A 27,360-nucleotide genomic window follows, 5' to 3' on the forward strand; every position below is an offset into this window, starting at 1 on the left:
ACAGGATTTTGAACTTCTATTTCTAGTTTTTTTTAGGAAAAAATATTTGGATGCAAAAAGTTCCTCTTTCATCGATATTTATCAGCTGTCACATTTTAAGGCAAGCATTTTTGGGTTTTCGGTTATTTTTAAATCTTTTCATACCTTGGAATATTCGATAAAAATTTATTTTTATCTCTTGCCGTTCGTGTAAGTCATTAATTAAATATTTTTTATGCAGTTAGACATTTTTGTAAAAAATGGAAAAGAATATTATGAAATTGTTCAAATTTATGTGACAGGGAGAAACAATACAGACTCGATATATCCATATCCGTCTCTATGAGAGTGTGTTTCTCAGCAAATATAAGAGCTAAGCAACCAAATTTTGTATGTTCTCCTATTTCCTAAACACGTTGTGTATATTTTTTCAAAAATCTTAAATAAATACCACATAAGCTTAGTCTTGCTTTTGACCAATACCAAACATTTTAAAACGATCGGATAAATAACTTCAGTGTTATTCACATTTCAATTTTCAATATAGACAGCAGGGTGCGCTTGCTGACATGCCATACAAGGGTCGCTGCTGACACTGCAGCGCAAACGAGCTGTAACGCGTTAGCTATTTTGTGCATATGGCTTTGTAAGTGCGCACATGTGTGTTTGCTGCGATGCCCTACTTTAATGCGTCCACTTGTTAATTAATTAATTAATTAATTAATTTTGAGTACTGCAAATCGACATGACTATTTACCGCCAGGCAATCTGTATCGAATGGTCTAGCAGTGCTCGCACTTTGGAGCTTGTGAATTTTATTGTAGTTATGGATCCTACTCCCACGTAATCTAGGACAGCAACGTAGCCTATAAATTCTATAGATTTTGATATGTAAAAAAGTGCTGCCAACTTAGCTTTTTACTGGCCAGATCTAGCAGTTTTCAATCGTCAATTGCAGGAAAAATTGTAAGCTAGCAGGTGGCGGGAATTCTGTCATTTTTGAAAATGAAAGCAACCTATTTCAATCTGCCGTTCATGACTAAATAAAAAAAAAAGGTCGCTGGCTTCAGTTTTCCCAAGATTTTCACTCCACCTGTTTTTCTTTTTCGGAGTCAGTCTTTTTTGCCTTTGCTTCCTGCTAGAAACAGCCTTTTTCCCTCATCAAAAGTTGGCAGCACTGAAACTATGATACATATCTGATGTATATCTTCATTCTTTAAATTTCATTTATTTTCCTATGTACTACTAAAATATAATTATAATGGATTTAATGAATAAAAATATATATATATTTGATTTTGCCTTTTTTATTATTTGCAATTTGTCGTAATATTGTACAACAAATTGTTTAAGAAAGACTTAAAGGGCACTACAGTCAGATTTGACTACTATAAAAAATAAATTAAATGGTTTTCTTCTGCTCGATTCCCAAGATAAGTTCTCCTACGCCCAAAAAATATACCATTTGTGCAATGCCAAACAATGGAGCAATAACTATAATACGACAAAAGCCACCTTTGAAGAATGCCTTGGGTCCTTCGTGCTTCAATGTCTTACTGTCTTATGAAATTACTAAAAAATAATGGTGAACAAGTATTGAACCAGTACTCACCGAATACAATCTACAATTCCATCAAACTCCTTTTCACCGTCAGCTTTTTTTATAGCCTGTAGTCGGGTTTTAATTACGTCTAAGGGCGTAACCGAAAAAGCCGCGGTCATTCCAGAAACCAATCCAGCTAGCAGCGACCAATAAAACACAGCTTCGCCAGAGCCATCAGTTTTTCTAGGGCCCTTATCATTTACAGCGGAAAACAAAGGAAAGTAAATTACAGAAAAGGTAATGTCACGCACGGCGGTGGCACTTAATCCTCTATATAAACCAACGATACCTCTCTCCTTCAAGAGATTTTTAGTAAGTACCCATGCCGTAAGTTTTTCCACCTGCTGACCCGAAGCTTTCGCGGACATTGATATACGGCCTGCATCTTGCATCTGAATTTTCAAAAGTTCCATGGGCGTGGTCACTATAATTTGAAATGCCCCTGCTAACCCGCCAGCAAGGCATTGTCTTTTCAATGGTAACTTTCCATCCTCTGAAGCAAGATGGAAACGAAAATAGTCATTTGCAGTCAACTTTATAGCTTTTTCGGGAGTAATGAGTAAAATGTTTACGGCCGATCCACGATACATGCCAAAGTAACCCTCGGCAGTGTACGTTTTACGAAAGCAATCGAACCTTGAAAGGATGTAGTTTTATTGCCAAGAACTTTTATCTTTTCAAGCATTCACATACATGTTGGTATACATGCGTTCGCCATTTGGTCCAATTTGCTGATTTTGTAGTCGAGTCTTTACCAAATCTAAGGGAAACACACAGGTGACCCCAATCACGCCGGCAATTCCCCCATTAATGATTTTTGGGAGCACACTGTATTTTCTATAAGCACTGAATTTAAATAATAGGTTTCAAAACTTACGCAAATGTAGCTGGCTTCTTAGTAGTCTTTCCCGATGAATTGTTAACTGCCATTCAGAACTAAAAAAAAATTACTTTAATATTATTGTTTATAATCAAAGAATATTCTAAGAATTTTATTACACTATTTATTGAATCAACAATCAAATACAATGCGCATCTAAAAAGTAAAATTCTAAATAATTTGTTGATTTACTTTTTTGTATACTTAGATTTAGGTTTCCTCATAATTGAGTGCTTTTAACAAAAAGCGATGTCTAAAAGCAAATAAAAATGGAAATGTGACTTATTATAAATGTTATATGTAAAAGAACACGCCACATCTTTTAATTATTTCATTGCTTTTCTTTTAATTCTTATTGTCATTTGGATATAAAATTACTTTAATCTTTTGCTTTATTTATCTGCTTCAACCTCATGCAAAAATTAAACCATGTTCCTACGAAGAGGAATAGCATAATAAATCTAGAGCAGTGGAGCATTGGAAACTATTTACATCAAGCTATAACATTAAAAACAACAAGTTTCATAACACAATATACATTAAATACATAGAGAGCAAGCATTTTCATTTTATGACTCTCAATCGTCAGTTACTTTTTTTGGACACCAAGCAGGCCTTCGGCAACTCCCAAATAGTAAATAGTTTGGGCAATTCCAAATAATGGAGCAATCACAATCATACGACAAAGTCCACCCTTGAAAAATGCGGTGGGTCCTTCGTGCTGTAAGGTTTTACTATAAGTAAATAAAAAAGAAAAAAAATAAATACAACAAAATCCCAGGTGCAATGTAATTCTTATATATGTTTTGAATTTGATGATTCTCTCTTACGTAATGCAATCGGAAATTCCCTTAAATTCCTTTTCACCATCGATTTTTTTAATAGCTTGCAAGCGTGTTTTAACCACGTCGAATGGATTGACCGCCAACGCAGCTGTCGAGCCTGCTGCTAACCCTGCCAGGAAAGAGCACCTTTAATACGGGGGAAAAAATAGTCGAAATAGATATTTATAGTGCACATTTAACTTAAATTAATTGCTTACCAAAAAACTGCTTCACCGGAGCCATCTGAGCGCCGTGGACCAAGTTCGTTAAGCTTGGCGAATAGTGGGAAGTAAATTATTGAAAATGTGACATCGCGAAGTCCTGTAGCACCGATTCCTTTGTATAGTCCAAGAATACCTTTCTCCTTAAGCAGATTTGTGGCCAATTGGGTGGCTGAGGTTTTCTCAACGCGTTTGCCCGCTAATTTGGCAGCAGCAGCCACTCGTCCAGCATCCTGCATTTGAATCTTTAGCAGTTCCATGGGCGTTGTTACAATTATTTGAAACGCGCCAGCCAAGCCGCCCGCTATCATTTGACTGCTTATGGGAAGTTTGCCATCCTTGGTGGTCAGCTTATGGCGAAAGTAATCGTTTGCAGTCAGTTTTATGGCCTTTTCTGGAGTGATCAAGAGTATATTAACACCGGATCCACGATACATCCCAAAGTAACCCTCTGTTGCGTAGGTCTTCCGAAAGCAATCGAACCTAGAATTTATATTATTTAAGCATAGGAATTATTTTACTCTTGACACTCTACTTACATGCTGTTGTACATGCGTTCGCCATTGGGGCCTATTTGCTGGTTCTGTAGCCGCGTCTTTACCAAATCCAGTGGAAATACACATGTTACACCAATTATGCCTGCAATACCGCCATTTATAATCTTTGGAAGCAATCTGCAAGTGATGATGATATTGTTACCAAGAAAATACTGACATTTTTATAAAAAAAAAATTGACAACATTTAATATTATTTAATTTCAGACATTCTTAAAAATTTGTTAAATGTGTTGCGGAATCCTAGTCAGAGTGTAATATAAAGTTTACTTCGTGTGACTTTGGCTGCGTGCATTTTTTTGCTTATTATTTTATTTTTGTTGGCTCTTTATCAAATATGTGCACTGTCTAAACCCCTCAATTCAAGTTGTATGTGCGACTGAAAAAACACTAAGAACAAATCCGTATCTCAAATAGATAAAATACCAAACTGCCTTCCATTCATGCAACAAATAGTTGGAAGAAAGCCAGAATACTTACATATATGTAGATTACATCCATAATCTGTATTGCACTGCACATACAATGTATATACAGGTGCTTGTAGAATACGTATTACTAAGTATGTAAAATAGCGTCTAAAAGTAATTGGACGAAAGTAAAGTTAAATGTACTCGCCATTTGAACTCACTTTATTGACATATTGGTCTTTAAAATTACTTTCTATTGATACCAAAATGTCAATAAAGTAAGCTCAAATGGTAAGTACATTTAACTTAACTTTTCTCCAATTACTTTTGGCCAAAATTGTACGTTACGCTATAAATTACTTTATATGACCTAATTTTTCATTATCGAAAACTTACGCGAATTGGTGTTGTTGCGGCTGCTGAAGTGGTTGTTTTTGTGTTGGTGATTGTTGCTGTATCGTTGCCATGCTACTGCAAATAAAGTAACGGAATCAAAAAATTATTTAGATGTTTATTATAACATATCAATTTATAGCATGCATCGCACATACAAACATCTCAAAGTCTTGGAAAATCAATTTTTTTCGCTGCAGTCGTTTTGTTCACATTCATTGTAGCATTTATTGACTGAATTAAGTCCTCTAAGCTTTAATGTTTTGACGACGGCGTCCAAGAAAGAAGAACGAACAGCAAAGTCATACAGCTATACAGCTAGTTAAACAGCTATCGCATCACAGTACGGTGTAGCACGAGCAACATACATGTACAAAATTTCTTGATACACTTTTTCTTTTAAATATCTCTTTAGAGTTGAACGCAGCAAACATTTTGATACACTTTGACTAGAGAATTGCAACAATCTCACGCTTACACTAACATTCACACATAACAGCTTACACAGCCCAGCGCGGTGCAAAGTCAAAAAGGAGGCTTGCCTACTGCATCAGAAAGTACCTCTCGCCGCCTAAATGGAAAAATTAAATTTGAATATTTCTGCAGTTAATTACTTGATTTGGCAATTGGATCATGTAAAATCTTGTGTTTGCAGAATGTGAAACAAATCCCTGTGGATGTACATTGTTTTTCCTTCGATTATAGGGAGAGAAGTTAAATTTTCAAAAATAAAAGCAATCTGTCTTGAAAATGGGATGCCATATTAAATTTGATGCCTCTAGCACTTAAATTCTTTGAGTAGCTGTTTCTGTCACATACATTTGCACAACTTAATGATACCCTTTTCAATTTTATTTAAAATTATTATATTATTAAACTTTATTGATTGGACATATAATACATTCAATAGATACATAAGAGTATTTAGTATGTATGTATGTAGCATTTAATTATTACATCCCGGGTAAACTTTATTGTACAAAGTACATGCATATGTAGTATGTACAGGCTACGCTCTCGCTTCGAGCATGTACAATGTATATAATAGATACATACATACATGTGTACATATGTATTTATATAAATAATCTTACGTTTATCACATCTTATCAGCTTGAAAAAACTATTTTAAACCAAGTATTCACCTACTGATAAATAGTATCTTTGGTAGCCGATAAATGTAAATTTGGTTTTTAGATACGGATGTGAATATGGATGTATGTATGTATGTACATACATACATACACTAGTGAATTTGTAATAAGTATCCATGGACATAATTATGAATGCACATTTACTTTTATGTTATTGAGTACCGTTTAATGTCTGACAATAAACATTTAGCCAATATATGAAGTGTATGCTTGTCGTTTGTCGGCAGACTTGTTTAATTTATTTACTGTATGTATGTACATATATATAAACATACTTTAATAACTTTTTACAATATACACCTGATTAAAATTGATTTTAACACCTATTACGAACTATTACGTAATATTAATTTATTTAATATTTACTATGTACATCGGTATGTACTTATGATACACTACGTTTACATTTATTTACATACATATATATATATATGTAAAGAGTATGTTTGGCAACAGAAAGATACTCACAATTTTAATCTCAACTTTAGTACCTTTATTGACTCTTTGCTCTAATGCAACTAACCGGCATATAACGAACATATAGTATATATTATAGGTTTTTTGGATATGTAGATAGACACTGTTGCCAGAACTTCGTGGACTAAAATAGCTAAATCAGCTAAAAATTGCTGGAAACAGCTAAATGAGAAAAAAAAAATAATGCTAAAGATGCTTTCATAGGATCACTAATATAAAAATTCACATTTGTTTTTGCCAAAAAGCACAAATTTTTCAGTATGCATGTTAATGATGGTTAAGGCTCAAGCTGAGCGATGAAACAAGCCCTTTTGGTTGACGCTCAAGAATTTTTGGTGTTTACACGAGATCGACTAAACGAGCTCCTTAACTAAAATTGGTAGCCTATAGGTAGTTGATTTAAAAATATGAAGTTTCGAATGTTATAATATAGTAATATATTGTAGTTACAAAAGTAAATATTAAAAAACAAACATGCAGTGCTTTTAAAGTTTTCTATTTTTACAACTATGTATATTTCGTTATTAGGTTTCTTAAAAACTCTAAAACATTTACAGCAGCAAAAATTGTTTTCAGTGGATCGCTTAAATTTAAAATACAATAAGAGTGAAACTCCTTTAAAACTATTCAGATTTTGTTTTTAAATCTCTAAGAAGCTGAGTGAAATTATATGCTATTAAAATGCTAAAATGGCAACACTGCAACATTGCATGTTTCACATTATGGCATTCATTCGAATCTAACGTATTCAATTTAATTATGTCTTAAATCTAACCAGAAAGATACTTTGGGAGCACTAGAAACTACACTGCGAGAATTTATGAATTGAGAGATGCGACAATTCTGGATTTGATTTTAATTATTCGAAATTAAAATTCAAGAAATATTATTCAATTATTATACACTTTGACATTTTTTTAAAAATGGAAAAAGAATATTATGAAGTTGTGCAAATGTATGTAACAGGGAGAAGGAGGCATGGCAGACCCCGTAAAGTATATATATTCTTGATCAGCTCGACGAGCTGAGTCGATATAGCCATGTCCGTCTATCCGTCTGTATGATTGCATATTTCTCAGCAACTATAAGAGCTGGAGCAACCAAATTTGGTAGTAGGTGCTTCTATATCCAGGACACTACGCTTTTATTTTATTTTTTTTTATTTCTCCCCCCTCCCCCGCAAATCGAAAAAAAAACGATATATAAGGCAGTACAAAACTTTTTTAACATCTGAAATAAATCACAAAATTGCATAGTCATGTCATGTAGACCGATTGTGAATATTTTAGAACGATCGGATAAATAACGGCGTTGCTGCTGACGCTACAGCCAAAACGAGCTGTGACGCGTTAGTTGTTTTGTGTGTATGTGTTTGTGAGTGCATGCATGTATTTAAAAGTTGGTGGCGCCCAACGTTAATTTCTCCACTTGTTTTTTAACTGATGACCGACATGAATTTATGAATTTTCTACTCAATAAAACCAGCGTGGAAGATCAGCAAGAGGTAACAATGCTACATTTCAATAACCTATTGCAGAAGCGTCCAAGCCCTATACTTAGTATGTTAATTTGTTTTTGTAAGTGTTCTTGAGAATAGGAAGAGCCATAAGCCAATGCAAATTACACAAACAATTTTTCGTATTATTTTTCTTGTCTCGACTGTGCGAGCATAGCGAGAACACTTTCACATCAGAGAACGGCAGGGGTGGCACTTTTTTAGCAACATGGTGTCATCCGCAAGTCATGGGTGTGGGTATGTACGCGCGAACACAAGTCGAGGCTATCAGCAACATACACACATCCACAAGCATGAGCAAACTCAAATACGCGTATGCAAAGAAATAGAAGGGATGTCTTCAGACACCCACAGAACAAGGGCAAAGGAAAATGTGCGCGTGCGCGATGTCGATCGTCTGGGATATAAGCATAAGCGAGAAAAATAATCGCTTGCTCTCTCGCTCTATCCTGCACTGGCAGCGGCCGACGCGACCGCAGGTAGCGAAACAGAAGCAAATAAAAGGCGCACAAAAAATTGAATGACCTTTTTTTTTGCGTACTTTCAACGGGTGTCTGTTTGACATCCCTCACAAAATTGTAGGCTGTCCAACAAATAGCCGCGCAATAAGCATAGGCTGCCTGTAGCCGCGTTTTCAGTTGTGTGTACGGATGTCAACATGTTAGTACCATGTTATTTTTTTTGGGTGGGTGTACCCTTGCCGTTCTCTGTTTCACATGTTTGTTTTTGCCTTGTCTCGACTGCGCGAGCGTGGCAATAACAATTTCATGTGTTTGGTCTTGCGAAACAACTGGGGGTTGAAATAGCTCGTGAAGCGTACCGAGTTGAGCGCGCGCGAGCTTTGTTCACCGCTGTGCAAAGCCAAAATACAATACTAGGCCTAGATCAGCTGTTCATAGCTGAGGAGCTCCAATTATTGGTCTTTCAAGACCAAACAGCCTTTGATTACATTTCGTTTTGTGCTGCTGTTTCAGCCTTCTTATATGCCTTTCATATTGTACATATTGTATACTCAAATGATAAAATAAACAATTGTCTTACCTTAGAATTAATTTAATTTAAGTCTTAAAACAGTTTTGTATATTCTATTTACTCACTCACAAGCTGTATGTATAATGTTCACAACCGATACAATTAAATTAAACAAAAACTATAGACAGCCAGTGCTGTCGTTATTTATTTCTTTTTATCTTAAATATACCTTATTTAGAAAATACACTGTAACGTTTCGTTAGCGCTTTTAAGCCAATACATACATATTTGTGCTGGGTAAATCCCCGTTCGAATCCAATAGGGTTTCCCTAGGTCCAGTGTGTATGTATGTTACAATTTAGGAAGCAGTGGGCTAGGTAGTTCGTCGACACTTTTAGTACGTTAGTGTTATATTAGAAAAATTATTATTATTATTATAAAATAATCAATTATTATGTCGTACCATTATATCGCTTTTAAGGCTGAAATATATACCGATAGCAGTCCTCACTGTTTTTCTGATTAATCACTTGGTCACACTTAAATTTTTGTTTAGGTTTTCACTACCTACGATAAATAATAAAGTGGTTTTAAAATATTTTTGGTTAAAATATAATAATGAGCACTGCGCGTTTTGCCCGTCAAGGCCGCGTTCGCATTTGCATCCTAATGAGCATGTTTGTCGTGCTCCTTATGATGATTGTTATTTATCATATGTCACAACAGCAATTGGATGAGACTCGGGCTTTTCGTTTGCGTTGCGAGCAGAACCAAGAGCGTTTGAACTTGGAACTACAATGTACGTTAAATACACAGATTTTTTAAGTGACGTTAATGATTCAATAACTTTATATACAGCCGTAAGAACAGACCAAGTGGATGCAGAAAAAAAACTGGAGATTACACGTGTCGAAAAATATAATATTCAAAAAAGTTATGATAAGCAGCAGAATATAGAAAATTTGTTGCAACTGAAAAACGAAGCTCAAATGGATAAGTTTAAGCAACTCAACGCCAAGTACATTGAGCTGCAGTCTGAATGTGTTAAGAGTAAGAAGCAGCATATCAAAGACACAAATGCATTTGAGCAAAAGCTGGAAGCGTTGCTATTGCAGTTGCAACAACTGCAACAAGGCAAGCAACAACAGCAAGCGGATGCATGGAAGGTATGTTGTTAGACTCTCCAGCACTAGTAGCTGTTAAATTATTCAATAATTGTCGTTTTTAGGAAAAATTTGAAATTTTTCAGGGCAAATATGAGGAAAAGATTCGTGATCTACAGGCTACAATTACAGAGTTCAGGGCTCACTGCTACTATGTGCCATCATCATTGCAGCAACAGTTTCTTAATGCTGATCATTCAGCGACGCCAAATGCGAGCCCCACGCAGCGATCACGTACATCTCAGATTACTCACAGTCTTGAAAGGTCACGTAACAATAAGTCATTTAACGAGCAAGTGCAAGTGAGTGCAGGGCTGTATAAAGTCAACATCGGCAATTTAATTAAAATAACTAACACAGCAACTAAAACTAATAGTGGCAGTGGCGGTGAAGCGGATCAGCGACTGGATCTACGATCAATGCAACCTTCTTCTGCGCCTAAAAATAACAGCCTCATACTAAATTCTGTTGAAAATTTTCAGATTGTGCCCAAATCGATTAAGGCAATAGAGGATGTAACTGAACAACAGGATATGCAAATACTTTCTAGTCTAGTGGCCTCTTCGCTGGTAGATTCGTCACATGAGACCAACTCCAGTACTCAAATAGCTGAGGATACAGAAAATGCTTCAAAAGCTCCTAAGGGCAGCAGTAGTGGGCAGCCATCTTTGGCAATTCCACCAGCCAAGCCATCGGCTGAGATTAGAAGTGATCGCAAACTACCTGAAAATGTGGCGCCGCTTATTCCTTATAATTTTGATGGAAAGGCTGAATTGGCGCTAGATCCAGATACAGCAGCCGAGGAACTGCCAAAAAATAAGAATAATAATCGTTATTTAAAAATGGTAAACGACTTAGTATTGAACAAAAACTTGGAAGCTGTCGACTCCGGAGCACATGAGGTTAAAGATGCTCTTAATGAACAGAACTTTGATTTGCCCATTGTGGGTGGTGAGCATAATTTATTTGATAGTGATCTGAACGTGGGTCATGAACCCGCTTTAAATAACAAACGATTGGCGGCAGCTATCGGCGATGACGATGTCATTCTGGGCGACGTTGCTCTTAAGCCACAAAATTCACTTGATGGCGTAAATTTAAACAATGAAATTGCAGGTGATCAAGGCAAAGATTTTGCCGATGGTGTGCATCTAGATGATGGTATAGATGAGGATCAAGATGGTAATTGCTTTGACTTCAAATATCACTTATTCTGTACATTTATTATTTGTCTATAAATATTCCAGAGGATGACTACAACATGCCTGCACGTAAACGAGGGGCTGATGCGGCTATAAGAAATTAGATTAAACGCTTAGCTTAAAATGAAATGCAGCTAATGAATAATTTTAATTTCTGCCGACACGCCTTGCTGTCCTTTTAAGATATAGTTTATTTTAATATTCTGTATTGATTTAAGAGACTTTTTTTTATTTATATATATGTTGAGGTGTCTGTTGTTTTGGCTGTTAAATTTAATTTTTAAAAAATAGACTACTAGACCGTATTAAAAATACATTTTTCTGTACCGATTTATGTTGGAAGATATGTGGAGGAGAATGAAAAACAAAAGATTTATAGGCATAGTTTATACAACCAGAAATTTCTCAAATAATTTATTTCTTATGGTGTATCAAAAGTCTAATAATAAAAATCTATTACCCATTTTGTATTAATTAAAAGCTAGTAAAAAATATCAGTTTGTCAAAATTTGTATGCTTTGCAATAGTTTAAAGTATGGATCCTTGCAGTTTTATAAGCTGAAAAATAATCCAAAAGGTAAGGCAAAAAATGGAGATAAAAAAATATTCAAGAAAACTATAAAATATTTAATCAGCTTGGCATGTTTAGATTTGGTAAACGTCCCTAGGAACTCCAGAAAATTATTCTCTATAAAAATGCTTAAACATTTTGAACGGAGTAAGTCTGAAATTTGCACTAAGAATTTAGGTATTACAACAATAAGTCCATATGTTATCGATAAGCCCATGCATTATCGAAGATGTAAAAAAAGATCGAGATTTTGAATGATATCGACAGTTTCTTTCTGAATTATGAGGAAAAGGCCCAAAAATGTTAAAATCTATCGAGCAATACAAAAATTTTTGTTAGCGCACCAAAAAAATGAGGCAGGTGTCATAAGATTTGGATGAAAATGTTACTAAAAAAAAAACCGGAATCTGAATGTTTAACTAAATTAAAAATAGCTTGCCATAACGGTTCATCTGTATGTTTTTATGAAGTATGCATGTGCATACTTAGGGATTAGTTGTTTGTTTGTGTGGGCAATTCTTTGTTCAGCTCTCTAGCTCTGATGGGTACTAGAGAACGGCAGGGTGGCCTTTTTAAGTACTATGGTGGCACCCACAAATCATGGGTATGGGTGAATACGCGCTCACACAACACAGAGGCATGAGCTTATACTCACATACATAAGACAAGACATGGGTACTTGCAAAGTCCTGAAAAACAAAGCAAAAGGAAAATGTGCGCACTCACAAAATGCGATCGGCTGTCAAAAACATAAGCGATAAATAATCTAGCCTGCTGTCTCGCTCTGTCTACACTGGCAGCGGCACCGACCCGACAGCAAGTAAAGAAGCAGAAGCGCACATAAGGCGCGCAAAATAATGTATGACATTTTTGTTGCGTTTCCTCACATACATTTTCGGGACTTTGTGCTTACCCACGCAATAATTGTAGACTACCCATGAAAAAATTGTCAGGCGGCAGCAGCCGCAATATCGGCCGCTTGTGTGGGTAATATCACGTAAGTGTCTTGGTAATTTTTGGGGTGGATACACTTATGCCGTTCTCTGATGGGTACTGACGTACGGCGTTCACCCGTTAGTCAGGACCAGAGAACGGCAAGAGTGCACACATCCCTAAAAACACAAGCGTACTACAATATTAGTACTGCCACACACAAGCGAAATTGTGGTTGAGACCACAAGATAATTACTTGTGGGTAGAAAAAAGATCCGAAAAAGAGACGAAAAAGGTAAAAAAATGTCTTGTATGTTTTTTGCGTGCTTCTGTTTCGCTACCTGCTGTCGCGTCGGTGTCGTTGCCAATGCAGACAGAGCGAGCCGATCGCATTTTGGGTTTGCAAACATTTGCTTCGTTGTGGCTGAAAGCAGAACGGACCTTTCTAGGGTGTTTGGGTGTGTTTGGGTGGGTTGCTTGTGCGCCGCACACAGAATTATTTGTTGTGTCTGTGTTCGTATATTGTCGCGTGTTGTTTGTACTGCCATAATTGCCGTTTTCTGGTCAGGACAAACTCTCTTATATTGTAGATAAATACTTTTCTTCAAAAGCTTAAACAAATTCGATGTTTTTTTTTAGTTAAAATAAAAAATTCTAAAATTGAAATTCAAAATAATTGTAAAATTTATAATATAATGTATAATAGTATAGTATAACAGGTTTAGAAACAAAAATGTTGACAAATAAAGGACACCGTAATATATTTATTGACAAGTTAAAAATTTTCGAATAAAAGATCGTATCAATATTGCTATAAATTTTCATTTAAGTAAAATACATCAAAATTTAATTGTACTAAATGCTTAGCATGTAATAAACGAAAAGTTTCCTGTCTCTTTTGAGACGTGGTTTATATCCATATACATATGTTAGCAAATACTAGTAGAAGCTTTCTATGAAATTGTAAGTAGTATCAAAGATTTTTTTTTAGAAAAATTTAGATTTACAGTTTGTTTTTAGGCCATTCCTTCAAGACTTGTCAAATATACATTGCTTATATTGTTTTTTTGCTACTTGTAAGTTTTGATTGATTGTAAGTATTGATATATAAAAATTAACAAATTGAATTGCAACAAAGTTAAATAAAGATTTTTTATTTCTTACATAATTTAAAAATTCAAAATTTTAAGAAAACTTGAAAATTAAATTATGTGTTTAATTTGTTTGTTTCATTGCGTGTGTGCCACAATCCATGGATGTAATATAACCTGATCCAACGGAAGGCGGTGCTGAGGATTTAACACCAATAGTTTCGATATCAAGTGAGCAGCGGCCTTAGAAATATGCTCTGGCAGTTTGTAATCCACTTTAAGTATCTTCTTGTAGGTCTCCTCATAATTTTTAGAATAGAATGGGGCGTTGCCCACCAACAACTCATAACAGAGCACACCCAGACTCCATAGATCAACATTCTTTGTGTGAGGCTTGTTCAGTACCATTTCAGGCGGTAGATAATCGACTGTACCGCACAACGTCATGCGCATTGAGTTGGGTTCATGAACTGACCACCCGAAATCGGCAATTTTTAGTACTCCTTTATGACCAAGTAGCAGATTTTCAGGCTTGATATCTCGGTGTATAATGTCGCGTTCGTGTAAATACAATAACGCCGAACACAAAGCCTTTATATATGTACCCGACTGGCGATCATCAAAGCGCTTTAAGGGCTGTGCCTGCAGTGCACTGAATAGCGTACCTTGCGGAGCATACTCAAGTATCAAGTAAATACGGGCTTCATCATGAAAGTATGCATAAAGGCGTAGAATATGAGGATGCCGTAGATGCGATTGTATTTCAATCTCGCGGCGCACCTGATGCTCCACATTTGTTTCGCCAATTTGTTTTTTGAAAAGTACTTTAAGCGCAACTACAAACTGAGATTCTTTTTCACGAGCCAAATATACATTTCCGAACTTTCCACGTCCTAGCTGTCGACCAATATCAAAGTTGCTCAGTGCCCATGTTTTCTTTGGCTTTGCCGTTGTTGTGATAATTCTTTCTGCAATACAGTAAATTCATTGCAGTATATTATCTTTGAAAATAATCATGCATAATAGGAATATTTACCAGTCTTATCCTTAACAGAGATTTCTCTGTTCACATTACTTGTGCTACCACAGCTCTCTACCGCCATTGCTGAAGATATTGGCTTTTCCGAGCAAGCTAAAAGCGTATCTTTGTTTCCTGTAGCAATCGCTGTGTCAACAGTTGTAACTATCAATTGTGGCTTTTGTTCTGTATTAGCTAAGATCTTGGAGGTAGCTGTTACTTGCAAGACTGGCTTGATGCTGCATCCAAGAGGCGCTATATTCTCATTAATCGTCTATTTACACGCACGCATATTCATATACATACATACATACATAAATGTAATCACAAAATGTATTTTAATATAGTATTTTTTATACATATGTGGTACAAACCTTTTTAGTAAGAAATTGCCTTTTCTGCATGGTTGTGACAGCCGATGCTGAGCTAGAAGTTTCTGACTTGTTCAAAAGATTTTCTTTAGCACATAGTACACTGCTCGCTTTTTCTGACATGTTTTAAGATCTAAATGTTTAAGCAATGAAATATTATTATATGGAAAGTCATAAAATTGTAGTCACATTCAGTGAAAATAAAATGCCGTTTATTTAAATGTGAAGAACGTAGGTATATATGTATATGTATGTGTATGTATGAGCGCAGGGTTACCAAACTTACTTGAACTGGATTTCTTTTATTTCAATAATAATATTAATTGAATGACGGCAATAACAACTTCAATTATTTACTAAAACAAAAATGCGTAACGAAAAATCAGGAAAGACTTAGTTCACCGAAATTATTCTGCGAGTATTATCTACAATATTGATGTCCATTAGAGCTGCCAAACTAACGATGCAAAGATCGATATTTTAATAATGCACGATGTTTTTTGTGCCGGTCTTGTTCTTCGTTGCCTGGCATACTTTAAAAAAAACAACATATATACATATGTCGACATGAATAAAATAACCAATGTCTGCAAAATCTCGTGTTCGTGGAAAGGAAGGAAACGAATTGCGGACTATATATTCTATCTGTCCTAAAATCTGTCTGCGGCCTTTATATTCAAATTGTCCTAAAATCTGTCCTTTATGTCTGGTAGAGCTGTAAAAACATCGATTGTACTATCGATACCATCGATGGAGGCGCCCGATCAGTACCCTCGACAGTTTTTAGACTATCGTGATAGTCCATGGCTACGACAATTTCCCAATTTTAACATTCCGAGTAGATGAATTGAATGCGACCCTTTGGAATATTGGAGGGTAATATAAAAATTAGTCCTATAAGCATTACTTACATTATTATCTCTTAAATTATTTAATTGCAGCAGCATTTATCTGAGATGCGTCCACTGGTCCAAATTGCCAATAGACTGCCCTGTGTGCCCAAAAAGCGTGTCTCCGAGCGGAGAGCAGCGCTTAAGCCTTTAGAACTTCTTTCTAATTAATAAATAAATATTTGTCATATTTGAAAATTAAATTTACTTACGGGCGATACTATCACAATAGTATCGGTCTGCGCCAAAAATAATCGTAAACTTTCAATGGCGCAACCATCGATGAATTATAGCTCTAATGTCTGGTTGCGATAATGCCTAGAGACAGCTAGTATAGCAGGAAAAACATCGGCGATGTATCGATACATCGATATTTTCAAAAACTCGGAAACATCGAGGTTTTCAAACATCGTTGTTCTATGTTTCCTTTTTACCCAGAACTTCTTGGCAGGGCTAAGCAAATATATAAACAAGCTAAACAAATATATTTTTTTTTTTATCAAATTTTTATATCAATTGACACCGCATATGCGTTATGAAATACATAATTTTGCGTACCGGTCACCTCTACTAAAAATAAGAGAATGTTCAGAAAAGCAGAACTTGTTAGCGAAAAGCGAAGCTCGCGGTGTTGCCTTTTTTTACTCTTTTTTGAGTGGAACGCGATGTTGTTTTTTATTCTCGTTTTAATTGAATTGTGATTTAATTTTAATTTTTGTGTTGAACGATATAGTTTTAGGTTTCATATTGACTTTTGAAGATATAAATTCAGAAAACTTTGGGTCTCAAGCAGAGCGTAATTTTTTATAAAGAACTTTTACACATTTGATTTGTTTAATAATATATTTTTTTATAATATGAGAGTAAATTACTTTAAAAAAAAAATGTTAAAAACTGCAATGTATCGTTTTCTTGTTGTTTTGTGAAAAACATCGATTCATCCATGTGGGTCAACTTCGATGATTTTCCTGCTCAAACAGCTAGAAAAGAATCGATGGTGGTCACCATAGTTGTTTTCGAAGGTTTTATCATTCTCAAGCAATCGTTTTTTCTAACAAAATTTTTAAAGGCGATTCAATTCAAATAATAGTAGCTGTATTTTACAGATATTGTAATTAAATAATAATACATTCTATAAGTATTTATTTTAAATATAATTTATAATTTATCAAATTTACCATTAAAAAAACGAATAAATTAACATATTAAACAAATTTATGATTCAGAATATTTTCTACAGGCTATGAGACTTTTTTTTTTACAAAATAATTGCAATTAATGCATTAAATTACATTTTTATAGACTATCAGATCTAAGTAACAAAAAATTTACTTAACTTTTTCAATACAATTTTTAAAGTCTTTGCACCCTTTTTGTTTTGAAAATTTAGTAACAAATAATGTACCAGTGCTTATTAAGAGATTTTGGAATGGGAAAAGCATTGATACAGTGGATTGTTTTTCTACTCTTATCAGCCACTACTATGTAGCGTAGTGTAGGAGTCCCACTATATTTTGTAATTACAAACATATATTACCGATTCTATATCCTTATTTTTTTTTTTAAAGAATATTAAATTATTAAGAAATGTAGATCTTGACAGAATGAGTAATATTGGACGTCCTTGATATATTGGTATCTATATTACAGATTCTTTTTCATCACGATTAATTTTCGGAAAATATATCATTATTATTATTGATTGTCTTACATGTTAAGTAGTACAGCTTTGACGTTCGCTAATGCTTACAACACATAACAAAATTATTTGAAGAACCAGATACTTTTAAGGTTTTTAGAATAATTGTGTTTTGCGTTGTAAGCATCAGCGATTAATAGTGCTCTTTGAAATAAGAATACATAAAATATTACTACATTGACTAAAATTGTTCCCTATCCATTTACCGTTTAATAACAAACAAACCTGAGAACCACACCACAGACACAATGTGTACTACCAATGTGTACTGCCTCACACAACCGAAATTGTGGCTGAGACCACACGACAATTGCTTGAGTGTGGCTGAGCAATATTTCTTGTGTGTGTGTGTCTGATGACTACACGACAATTATTGCTCGTTTGCATTGGCTTTCCAAAAAATATGAGTGTGTTTCTGTTTCGCTAACTGTCGTCGCCGCTGCCAGTGCAGACAGGGCGAGAGAGCAATCAAGATTATTTCTCACTTATACTTAAACCAGCCGATCGCATTTTGTGTTTGCAAATATTTTCACTCTTGTTTTCTGTTTGACTGAAGCACAACACACAAGAAAGTATTTCGTTTGTATTGTGTGTCCGCGTACGGACTCGCACTTGGTTTTCTATCGATCGATATTCTATTGCAATCGATTATTGACAATTGCCAACTATTGTCAACTGGTAGAAACACCGATGGCGATGTTTTTAAAATGAAACATTGAACATCGGGTAAAATCTTGAGTTCGTTATTGTCTGTGAAACGTTTTTTCATATTATCTACACAATTTACAAAAAAAAATTTATATTCAGGCAGTGGTTTTTTTCTTTAATATGACTGCAACCATATTTTTACACAATATCGTTTTACATAAGTTTTGTATATGCATGATGCGACTTGATGCTGATATATTAACGTAGGAGCGTGTTGTGTTGATTTTGAGGACGTTTGGCAAGTGGTCATGCATTTTGCCTATTCCATAGCCATGCAAACCATTTTTTGTTCCATGATCAAGTAAAACTTATCAGATGCCTCATGTAACATCGATGTTTCGTTCAACATCGATATAAACATTCGAAAATATATGATAATATCATCAAAAAAATGGATCGAGGTTTGTCACATCACCAATGTCAAATCTATAGTGACAAAAAAAGTGTTTTGAAATATTGTGGAATACTAAAAACGAAAAATTTTCTTTAAGATTATTGCACAAGACAATATATAATATGTTTCCGGGTGATAAAAAGAATATAAACCCTAATTTAAGTTACAATAAACATAATCAATACATGAATGTGGGAAATTCACCAGTTTTTCTACCCACATCTGGTCCTGGTCCTGACATCTGCAATTACCTAAATAGTGGGTTGAGGATGCCACTAAACATGCAAGGTGACATTGACTGGGCAAAGCTTGCACAACAGTGGATACATATGAGAGATTTGAATCCATCAGGCGTTTTGCCAATAGCTAATTGTAATATCAATATGCCCATGGCCCCTCCTCCGCCTATTATCGGCAATGTGCCAGAGTACCGCCATCAAAGCCACTTACTGGAGCTACATCAACACCAACTCTCCAAAGCTCAACCGCGCTATGAAGAACAGGGTGAAGCAGAAATGGACATGGATGAAGATGAAAATGGTGGACGTGTAGGGGTTATATCTGAGAGTCAGACGCCAGATTCCCTGATTTCTAAACAGCCATGGACGAACAGCAATAACAATAAACGGTTGTCAATTGCCGTATTATCCAAGAATATAAGTAAGTAACACATGAATTACCTATATGGTATTGTATTTAAGTAAAACAAAAAACAACAGCGGACGCCATAGACCCACAACAATGGAACAATTGGCAAAAAGTGCAAAACAGCCCCACAGCTCATATACCATCGCTTCTTAAGTTGAATATTAGCAATCCTAATGAGCAACACCAATTAACAGTACAACAGGCACAAGATTCACTACAAACTAAGTACGCGGAAGTTAATGTTACCTCAGGCAACGAACTTGATGCTAACAAACGAAAAATGCTACCAGCATGGATTAGGTAAGAGTTTGATTATTTTTAGTAATATGTATGTATAGTATGGATTGCAGAGAGGGTTTGGAAAAAATGGAACGGGAAAAGCAACGGCGGCTTGAACGTGAGGTACATCCGATTCTGGATATTGAGTCTTCAGCAACGGATTTTAAGCAAGTATCAAGCCAAACAATAAGAAAACCTGATAATATCTTGAACATTTTAAATGTGGTAAGTAGAGCAGTGCTCTTTGTGTGCATTTTATTTAATATTTAAGTACAAGTGAAATATAAATTAAAATTGAATTGTTGTTGCACACAATACATAACATGCTCCGAGTGTGTCTCAATAGCCATTAAACATTAACACGAGCTTAAATTCAGGCTAGCGACAGCGAAGAAGATTTTAACAGCCCTGTAGAAACTGCACACGTGGAAACCAGCATGGCCCAGCTTATAGGTAATAATAAATTGAGTAGATCCAGTAGCAGTGATGAGGAAAACGAAAATAGATGTCAGCGAAGCCAACAACAACAGTCTGTCAATAATACTTCAGTTGCACGCACTAGAAACGTTGAAGCAGCGACAATAACCGGTAAAAGCTACGAAGCAAAACTTGCGAACTTGGTAGGTAGCATAATAATGACTTTAATGTGCAATGTTCCAGGCAATTAAACCAATAAACATTGGAAAGATTATTGAATTACATTAAATTATTATAACCTATACTTAAGTAAATTGGTTGCAAAATCTATGTGATATTTATAACGGACTCTGTTGTGCGAAATTTTTTGTTGAAAGGTTTTATTGCCTGGCGGCACTTTATATGAAAAAGAAGTATTCTGAAATAGCACAAACTCTATCCTCTAGATGCTTATTGTGCGTCGTACACTAACTGAAATACTTTTGGAAACCACAAATGAAGAGATTGCAGCAATTGCTAACGAAACAATCGAAGCACACCGCGCCGAAGGTACATTTTTACAGTTCTAGATTATTTTTGATTGAATATGAGTTGATAATGCACATATTCATAAATACAAAAGTACATACATTGTATGTTAATCGCCTCGCTTTCATGTGCATCTAATGTGAAATAGTTGTATATATGTACATAGAAAGTAAAGCGTTACTTGTTTAAAAATACTATATATTTTTGAAAAATAATACGTTAAAGTACATCATTAAGTATCTTATTATATGTATATGCGTAAGGGTTGTACATCCATACATAGGGGAGAAGTGCGCGGTGAGCGGAGGGTTACTTCTGTGGACACCCAAGTGTATCTTTTGCGTCAAAGCGTCAAAGGTTACAAAGAACAATTCTGAGAGTTAGATATGGGTGTATGTACATTTGCTGGTGCTTCAGACGCCTTTTGCGATTTGTTATAACCAAAATATTAAAGGGAGTTTTTAAAAAATTAGGAAATTAAGGCTTTATATTTTATTTGCATCACGACTAAAATTCAGTGCAATTTACATTAATTGAAACAAATCTCATGACATTTTAAAATGCCTTTCCAATTCGGTTGTGGGCACTAAAATTTATTCAGTTATGGGTGTCACTAACTTCGTTCATTTTTGTGGTTTTAATAAAATGTATTCTATATTTTCATAGCCATCATTTATTTAATTAAAAATATAAATAAGTATATTTACAAAATTAAATCAAATACATTATTGTGTTTATGCTTTCCTCTTAAAGCTTATATGTTTTGCAAAGTGTTTTGGCTTAAATTTTCGATTAATTGGAGCCGATTTATTAAGAGTGACAATCTAAAAAATTGTATTTTTTATTTTGTTAGTACCAACCATAGGTCTGTAGCGTATGTCCGCATAACACCTTCTAGGTCTGTGTAGAAACAAAAAGGCATTCCTCAACAGGCACTTCTTCCCTTTATATAAAAAAAACATATACATCATTTAAACCTATTATGTAAAAATATATATAAATGTGTATATCAATCAAAAGCGTCATCAGCCCAAGTGATTTGCAAAAGCGCCTTGTCCTCAATTACCGGCAACCTGGGTAAGTCACAAATTCCTATACTATTACAATAAGTTCTACACTATTGTGCTTAAGGTAGTAAAATTTTCCCAAGCTCTGTCTATCTGTTAATCTCTCGGATACAGATCATACTATTTAATTGTATTTTCTCAACCAAGTGTGTAGGCGTTACACTTTTGCTTAAGATGGGCTCGTTCACACTTCAGATCTCTAAAGCCTTTCCAAATTAATTCCGCCTGTAGCGACGGCAATTACACACATTGATTTTTAAATATCACATTTAAAATAAAGAATTGAAAGCTATTTCAAAACAAATATCCACTCTGACAAACACGACAGGGGCAATTATTTTATTTTTGGCAGAAACAATTAGCACTTGATTGATTTGACTTATAGGTTTAGCTGCATATGGCGATTCATCGAGCGAGAGTGAGGATGAAGATAAAGGCAAGTATACCCATGACTCTGCCACCAAGGAAACAAATAGAAGCGTTGAGCTTGTCACAGATGAACTTAAAGTAAGCGCTATAAGCTGATTTACAATACGGCTTATGGATTCAACTTTTTATTTTTATAGCTGCGAATACGTAAAAGTAAACGCGCCTTTGAGAAAGTCATTGATGAAATTGAAGAGCGTGTCTCGCATCAAGCTCAAATTGATGAACAGAATTTGCAGCAGGATCGCAAGTTGGAAATGGAACAGGACTACGCTAAGAAGCCTAGACTGATTATCGAACAAAGGTTTCAGCCACAGTCTAACGCAGAATCTTTTTCAACTTCCAATGCAACAAGCGTTCATAATGATAAGTTGCCGCACTTTAATGGTAAAAATTAAAATAAACCGTTTTAAAAAAGGCACATGTAAAATATTACTTCTTGATTTAATTACGTAGGAAAACGAGCCAGCCGTAAGGAGCGTGTCACACGGTTCAGTGATAATAAGGACAGTAAACATGCGATAAGTTGTGTAAGTCAGACGATCACTGCAGGTGCTACCACGCAGAATAGCATTTTCCCTCAGGTGAAAAGTGTAGCAAATTTAGCCAACGACTTGCTGCAGATACCTCAATCCATGGCCACCATGCTAAACGCTGCGGACAAGGCACTCGACAAGGCTAACAAATCATCAAAGAGAAATCGCAGTCGCCAGTCCTCTTCATCTTCAACCGACAGCAGCAGGAAGAGCAGCATCTTAAGTAACGAAAGAAGCAGCAGCTTTAACAGCTCAAAATCATACAAGTATGATAAACGTAGCGTTGCGAAAAAGTCCAGTCGATGCAGAGAAAATAACAAAAAGCATAGTGGCAACAAGAGTAAACACAGCCATCATAGTGGACACAACTGGGACGGTCATCAAAAGAACATGGGGCACGATCGGCATTCTTATTATCATTACTATAATAGCAAACGTGAGCGAAGAGACCGTGAATCTAGCCAGTCATGTGACGAAAGTTCAAATTACGGCAGGCATGGTACTCGGCAAAGTAGCTCTTGTCGCAGTCACCAGAGGAATAGAAATGACAAGAAACGCCGACGAACTCGCTCGCGTTCGAATTCTTGAAATACATACAACTCAACCTATTCGACAGATTCCAAACTGCAAGAAAAAAATCCTCATTAAATGACTAAATAATATATTACTATATAATACATAATTATAATCTGTTAACTAGATACAACTCTAAATAAAGGAAAAAAAACAAATTGGTCAGCCATTTTTATATTTTCTATGCTGATTTTAGCTTGTTAATCAATATAATTATATTTTAATAGCTTTTTATCTAATTTAGTTATTTTATTTGCATTCTAAATACAAGATAAGAACATTATTAACTACATATGTGTATTATCCACTGTAAACTTTATCGAAGCAGGTCAGAGTTACGAATAAGATTATGACTGTGTGTTTCATTACTTATGATGTATGGGATTCGAATTGGCACATATGCTTTTTATTTATAGAAAACTTGGATGAATATTACCTATTTATAATCGTACAGAATATTCATATTCTTAATGCAAAAATGTTGAGAAAACCTTAAAGTATTTAAGTACAAGTATAATTAAGGTTGATAGTCTTTAATTAGTTGGTAATTAGATCGGAATGAACGAGGTTACATACATATATAGACCTAAATCTTAAATAATTAAACGAATGACAGAGGGAGACACTTTATAAATGACTACTTCGAAATCCGAAGATATTGGAAAATAGTTGGCTTAAATAAAATTTAATAAAAAATAACTAAAATAGAAACACAATGACGCTGCTGTGAATGTAACAAATTAAAAACACAAAAAAAAAAAATACTATTGAGTTACGAGTATGTACATTTGCATATTTAGCGCCGACTATTTTGACTTTGTTTGTTTGCATTCCAACGGGGTGGCTGCGTGCGCTGTTGACCACGTATCGATTGATTTTGATGTTGATGTTCGTATGCATCGGAGCGCCGTAACACCTCTGCGTAAGATAGATCGAGACGCTTCAGCTTGTGGAACTCTTGAGATACCGTATTTGGATGAAACTCAACGCCATTTAATTCGAAAACACGACTTGTACGCTTGACCCCAGATGAGCTTATAGTGCGATTATAAATAATCATGGGTGAGCCATCCCATTCGGTGTTAGAACGTTCCTTGCCTCGGCGTGCCACGAACTCTGTTCCTAACATATCTGGTGGAATGGGAGCAAAATCTCTACGTGTCCGGCGCACGTGATGCGTTGGTGTACGCTGCGCTAACGGTGATTCTACACGCACACCATTATTATGTTGACTTCTATTTCTCCGATTCCGATTTTTTTTCTTAATACCAACACCAATGGATAAATACTCAAGAGGTTCACGCTTAAGTGGTGTCAATACCCGGCTATTTTCCTCAATAGATCTAATTTCATCTGTTCTTTCAGTGCCGTTTATATGTGCTGTTGATGCAAATATGGAACTTGCCTGTAAGATTCGATTTTCTTGATTTTTGCATTCGTTTATGTGCTTTTTTGCGGTTTTACGTTCGAGCTTTGTAACACACTCAGATATAGCAAATGATTCATTCGACATTACAGATGAGATAATGCTTTGGGTATCATCTCCAAAGTCAACTGAAAACTCGTCGACACCATGAGCATCACGTCCCGTCATGACATCATTTGTAGGCTGCGAACTGTTCGGATCATGATCCTGAACATTTTCTTTGCTATCAGCTGCTTTTTTAAGAATGCCGAAAATCTCTTTGAAAAGCTCTCTATACTCAGGACGGCTATGGAAATGCGAATCAATTGGGCTTACATCGTCGTAAATGCTTAGCTTACATTCCTCGCCATTGCTAATAGAGCACAAAAAGTACCCTGGCCGCTCATCCGTTTGAGTGTACTTATTGCTGATCTCTTCAGAAAAACCCGATGAAGAAGTCTCTGCCTCAGAATATTCGGCTGACGTCCGTCCGCGCACAGTTTTTGAGCTTTTGTTTGTTATCAGACATGCTTCATTTCCAGATTGTGACGGATCTGGCTTCAAACTTTTTGCAAGTTGCTGCAAGTTATTATCGATGACGACATTCGTTTTAAGAACTAATGAGTTGCGCTGCATTTCCAATAAGGCTTCATATTTTTCAATTAAATCACGGTAAACATTTGGGTTATCTGCCAACATTTTTGTATTTGCATCCGCATTTGGTATTGTTGTTTGAAGCGGTTTCTTCAATGGAAAGTTTGCACTAAGTTCGCTACCAAGCAAACTGCGTTCATCATCATCTCTCATATCTTCAGTTTGTGCTATTGACGACTGGCCATCATTGTTGGAAGTTTGTTCGTGTTCCTCCATAACGCGTAAGCATCGACTACACATCTGACCCTGACGTACATCGTCAAGCAGTGAGAATTCATCGTGCATAGACATCATATCTTCATTTGTGCTTGTTAAGGCGACGCGACCCTGAAGGTCTTGATTCTCTTGTATGATGGCTACCAGCTGATCTTCTAATTCACAGCAACGCTGCTTTTCTGCAACATAGTCACGCTTAATATTCTCCATGTCACTTATTAGCCCAATTAGCTCCTCGTCCCCTTTAATAGCGCAACTGGCAGCTGCCTCTGGTAACTCTTGAGAGGAGTTACCCGCTTTGCTGATAATCAAAGATTTGTCGTTGGACTGCGATAACGATATGTCATTTAGGCCGGTTGAGTTTGCTTTGGCCGTAAATGAGCTGTTATCTAAGGACGTCGTAGCGTTCAGGTCCGCTTTATCGCGGTTGAGTCCAATCCATGGTTCAGGCAAACTCAGTTGACCCGTTTTGCTTGCCACAGTGTTTTGCGGATGCTGCTGGGCAGGCTTGTTATTCTTGCGGCGTTCCAAGCTTAGTGAATGCTTAGTTTCCTCTAGGAGTTGACTTAGTTCTTCGCATCGCGTCTCCAGAGATTCAATGGTGGCACTGAACGATTTTATTTGTTTCTTATCGCGAGTTTTCTCTAATGTAAGACGATGATTACTGCGCTCCAATTCTTGTATGCCAACTTCTAGCTGGTCGTATACCTTTAAACGCGTATCGTTTACCTCAGTCATGGCATTAATTTGTTTACGTAAATGCAAAATTTCGCGTTGCTTTTCTTCATTTTTGGTCTTTTCCTCAGCTAGCAGAAGTTCTAACTCCTTGGCTCGCTCCAGCAATGTTTTCCCTAGTTCAGCTGCAAGCTGCAAGTCATCCTGTATAAATTTTGAGCTGACCACATCTGAATTACAGGTCTGACTATCCATTTTTATTTAAATGTTCGAGCTGTAAGAAGTTGAAAAGCAAAGTCAAGAGATTCACATTTGTATTTATATACAAATATATATACAAATACACATACATATACATATGTACATACATATACTATGTACACATGTATTTATTGATTTTCGGCCTTACATAGCTTTTTGTAGGGGTTTTTGACAAGAAATTTACGCAAAAAGTTTTATATTTTGTTGCCATCCGTTATTCATAGGTTTTTTTTTTGTGTTTTACGATTGACGATTGCACAAGTTAAAGTATTCCTTAAGACTCTTGTTACGGACTTGTGTTTGCCTTGACTTGTGTTTAGCCTTAACACAATTGTGAGAATAGTGCAACCCTAAAGTTGAATACGTCTAACAACCCTTATATACATATGTACATATTTATGTACGTTTGTCAAAGGCAGTATATCCAAATGGTATTTACAAATGCATATATGTACATATGTATATACGTACATACATGTATATACATTGTTCCTAGCTTATGTAAATTTGGTATCAATGGTGATTAACTTAAAATTAAGGGCACCTAATCTATTGTGCTTAAAAGTTGAAGGTGATTCGCACTTTGCCATTTATGTAACTTTGAAAATATGTACATACATATGTATGTACATGTATGTAGAAATATACTCA

The 27,360-nt window shown here is 35.6% G+C and overlaps 6 protein-coding genes across 14 annotated transcripts; 2 read left to right on the forward strand and 4 right to left on the reverse strand.

Moving 5' to 3' along the window:
* Nucleotides 1-1,280: 1,280 nt before the first annotated feature.
* LOC108604546 (mitochondrial glutamate carrier 1) lies at nucleotides 1,281-2,617 on the reverse strand. 2 transcript variants are annotated; one of them, XM_017994069.2, is made up of 5 exons: nucleotides 2,582-2,617; nucleotides 2,460-2,518; nucleotides 2,276-2,410; nucleotides 1,592-2,218; nucleotides 1,281-1,535 (listed from the first exon to the last, which is right to left on the reverse strand). In XM_017994069.2, exons 2-5 carry the CDS (start codon nucleotides 2,510-2,512, stop codon nucleotides 1,382-1,384), a joined length of 969 nt encoding a protein of 322 aa, XP_017849558.1. In that variant the 5' UTR covers nucleotides 2,513-2,518; nucleotides 2,582-2,617; the 3' UTR covers nucleotides 1,281-1,381. The 2 variants fall into 2 exon arrangements, with proteins under 2 accessions (XP_017849558.1, XP_017849559.1); XM_017994070.2 differs by having other exon boundaries at nucleotides 1,448-1,539.
* A 55-nt stretch (nucleotides 2,618-2,672) lies between these two features.
* LOC108604545 (mitochondrial glutamate carrier 1) lies at nucleotides 2,673-6,589 on the reverse strand. 5 transcript variants are annotated; one of them, XM_017994065.2, is made up of 6 exons: nucleotides 6,488-6,589; nucleotides 4,869-4,943; nucleotides 4,047-4,181; nucleotides 3,505-3,990; nucleotides 3,293-3,433; nucleotides 2,673-3,196 (listed from the first exon to the last, which is right to left on the reverse strand). In XM_017994065.2, exons 2-6 carry the CDS (start codon nucleotides 4,937-4,939, stop codon nucleotides 3,052-3,054), a joined length of 978 nt encoding a protein of 325 aa, XP_017849554.1. In that variant the 5' UTR covers nucleotides 4,940-4,943; nucleotides 6,488-6,589; the 3' UTR covers nucleotides 2,673-3,051. The 5 variants fall into 5 exon arrangements, with proteins under 5 accessions (XP_017849554.1, XP_017849555.1, XP_017849557.1 ...); XM_017994066.2 differs by having other exon boundaries at nucleotides 4,869-4,940; nucleotides 6,488-6,544; XM_017994068.2 differs by having other exon boundaries at nucleotides 4,869-4,940; nucleotides 6,511-6,526.
* A 2,963-nt stretch (nucleotides 6,590-9,552) lies between these two features.
* LOC108603509 lies at nucleotides 9,553-11,590 on the forward strand. Of its 3 annotated transcripts, XM_017992386.1 has the most exons (5): nucleotides 9,555-9,783; nucleotides 9,843-10,150; nucleotides 10,213-10,449; nucleotides 10,630-11,329; nucleotides 11,395-11,589. In XM_017992386.1, exons 1-5 carry the CDS (start codon nucleotides 9,603-9,605, stop codon nucleotides 11,451-11,453), a joined length of 1,485 nt encoding a protein of 494 aa, XP_017847875.1. In that variant the 5' UTR covers nucleotides 9,555-9,602; the 3' UTR covers nucleotides 11,454-11,589. The 3 variants fall into 3 exon arrangements, with proteins under 3 accessions (XP_017847874.1, XP_017847872.1, XP_017847875.1); XM_017992385.1 differs by having other exon boundaries at nucleotides 9,553-9,783; nucleotides 10,234-11,329; nucleotides 11,395-11,590; XM_017992383.1 differs by having other exon boundaries at nucleotides 9,554-9,783; nucleotides 10,213-11,329; nucleotides 11,395-11,590.
* Nucleotides 11,591-14,066: 2,476 nt separating this feature from the next.
* LOC108603510 (aurora kinase C) lies at nucleotides 14,067-15,708 on the reverse strand. 2 transcript variants are annotated; one of them, XM_017992387.1, is made up of 4 exons: nucleotides 15,620-15,708; nucleotides 15,337-15,466; nucleotides 14,981-15,236; nucleotides 14,067-14,912 (listed from the first exon to the last, which is right to left on the reverse strand). In XM_017992387.1, exons 2-4 carry the CDS (start codon nucleotides 15,454-15,456, stop codon nucleotides 14,083-14,085), a joined length of 1,206 nt encoding a protein of 401 aa, XP_017847876.1. In that variant the 5' UTR covers nucleotides 15,457-15,466; nucleotides 15,620-15,708; the 3' UTR covers nucleotides 14,067-14,082. The 2 variants fall into 2 exon arrangements, with proteins under 2 accessions (XP_017847876.1, XP_017847877.1); XM_017992388.1 differs by lacking the exon at nucleotides 15,620-15,708 and having other exon boundaries at nucleotides 15,337-15,501.
* Nucleotides 15,709-19,096: 3,388 nt separating this feature from the next.
* Nucleotides 19,097-23,605, forward strand: LOC108603508 (arginine/serine-rich protein PNISR). Its single transcript, XM_017992382.2, has 9 exons — nucleotides 19,097-19,684; nucleotides 19,744-19,972; nucleotides 20,023-20,176; nucleotides 20,329-20,571; nucleotides 20,815-20,917; nucleotides 21,917-21,973; nucleotides 22,349-22,470; nucleotides 22,530-22,776; nucleotides 22,846-23,605. Exons 1-9 carry the CDS (start codon nucleotides 19,147-19,149, stop codon nucleotides 23,511-23,513), a joined length of 2,361 nt encoding a protein of 786 aa, XP_017847871.1. The 5' UTR covers nucleotides 19,097-19,146; the 3' UTR covers nucleotides 23,514-23,605.
* A 124-nt stretch (nucleotides 23,606-23,729) lies between these two features.
* Nucleotides 23,730-27,131, reverse strand: LOC108604630 (cerebellar degeneration-related protein 2-like). Its single transcript, XM_017994178.1, has 2 exons — nucleotides 26,858-27,131; nucleotides 23,730-26,722 (listed from the first exon to the last, which is right to left on the reverse strand). Exon 2 carries the CDS (start codon nucleotides 26,701-26,703, stop codon nucleotides 24,295-24,297), a length of 2,409 nt encoding a protein of 802 aa, XP_017849667.1. The 5' UTR covers nucleotides 26,704-26,722; nucleotides 26,858-27,131; the 3' UTR covers nucleotides 23,730-24,294.
* Between the last annotated feature and the right edge of the window lie 229 nt (nucleotides 27,132-27,360).

Source organism: Drosophila busckii, chromosome 2R, assembly GCF_011750605.1.
Source record: "Drosophila busckii strain San Diego stock center, stock number 13000-0081.31 chromosome 2R, ASM1175060v1, whole genome shotgun sequence".
Taxonomy (NCBI): domain Eukaryota; kingdom Metazoa; phylum Arthropoda; class Insecta; order Diptera; family Drosophilidae; genus Drosophila; species Drosophila busckii.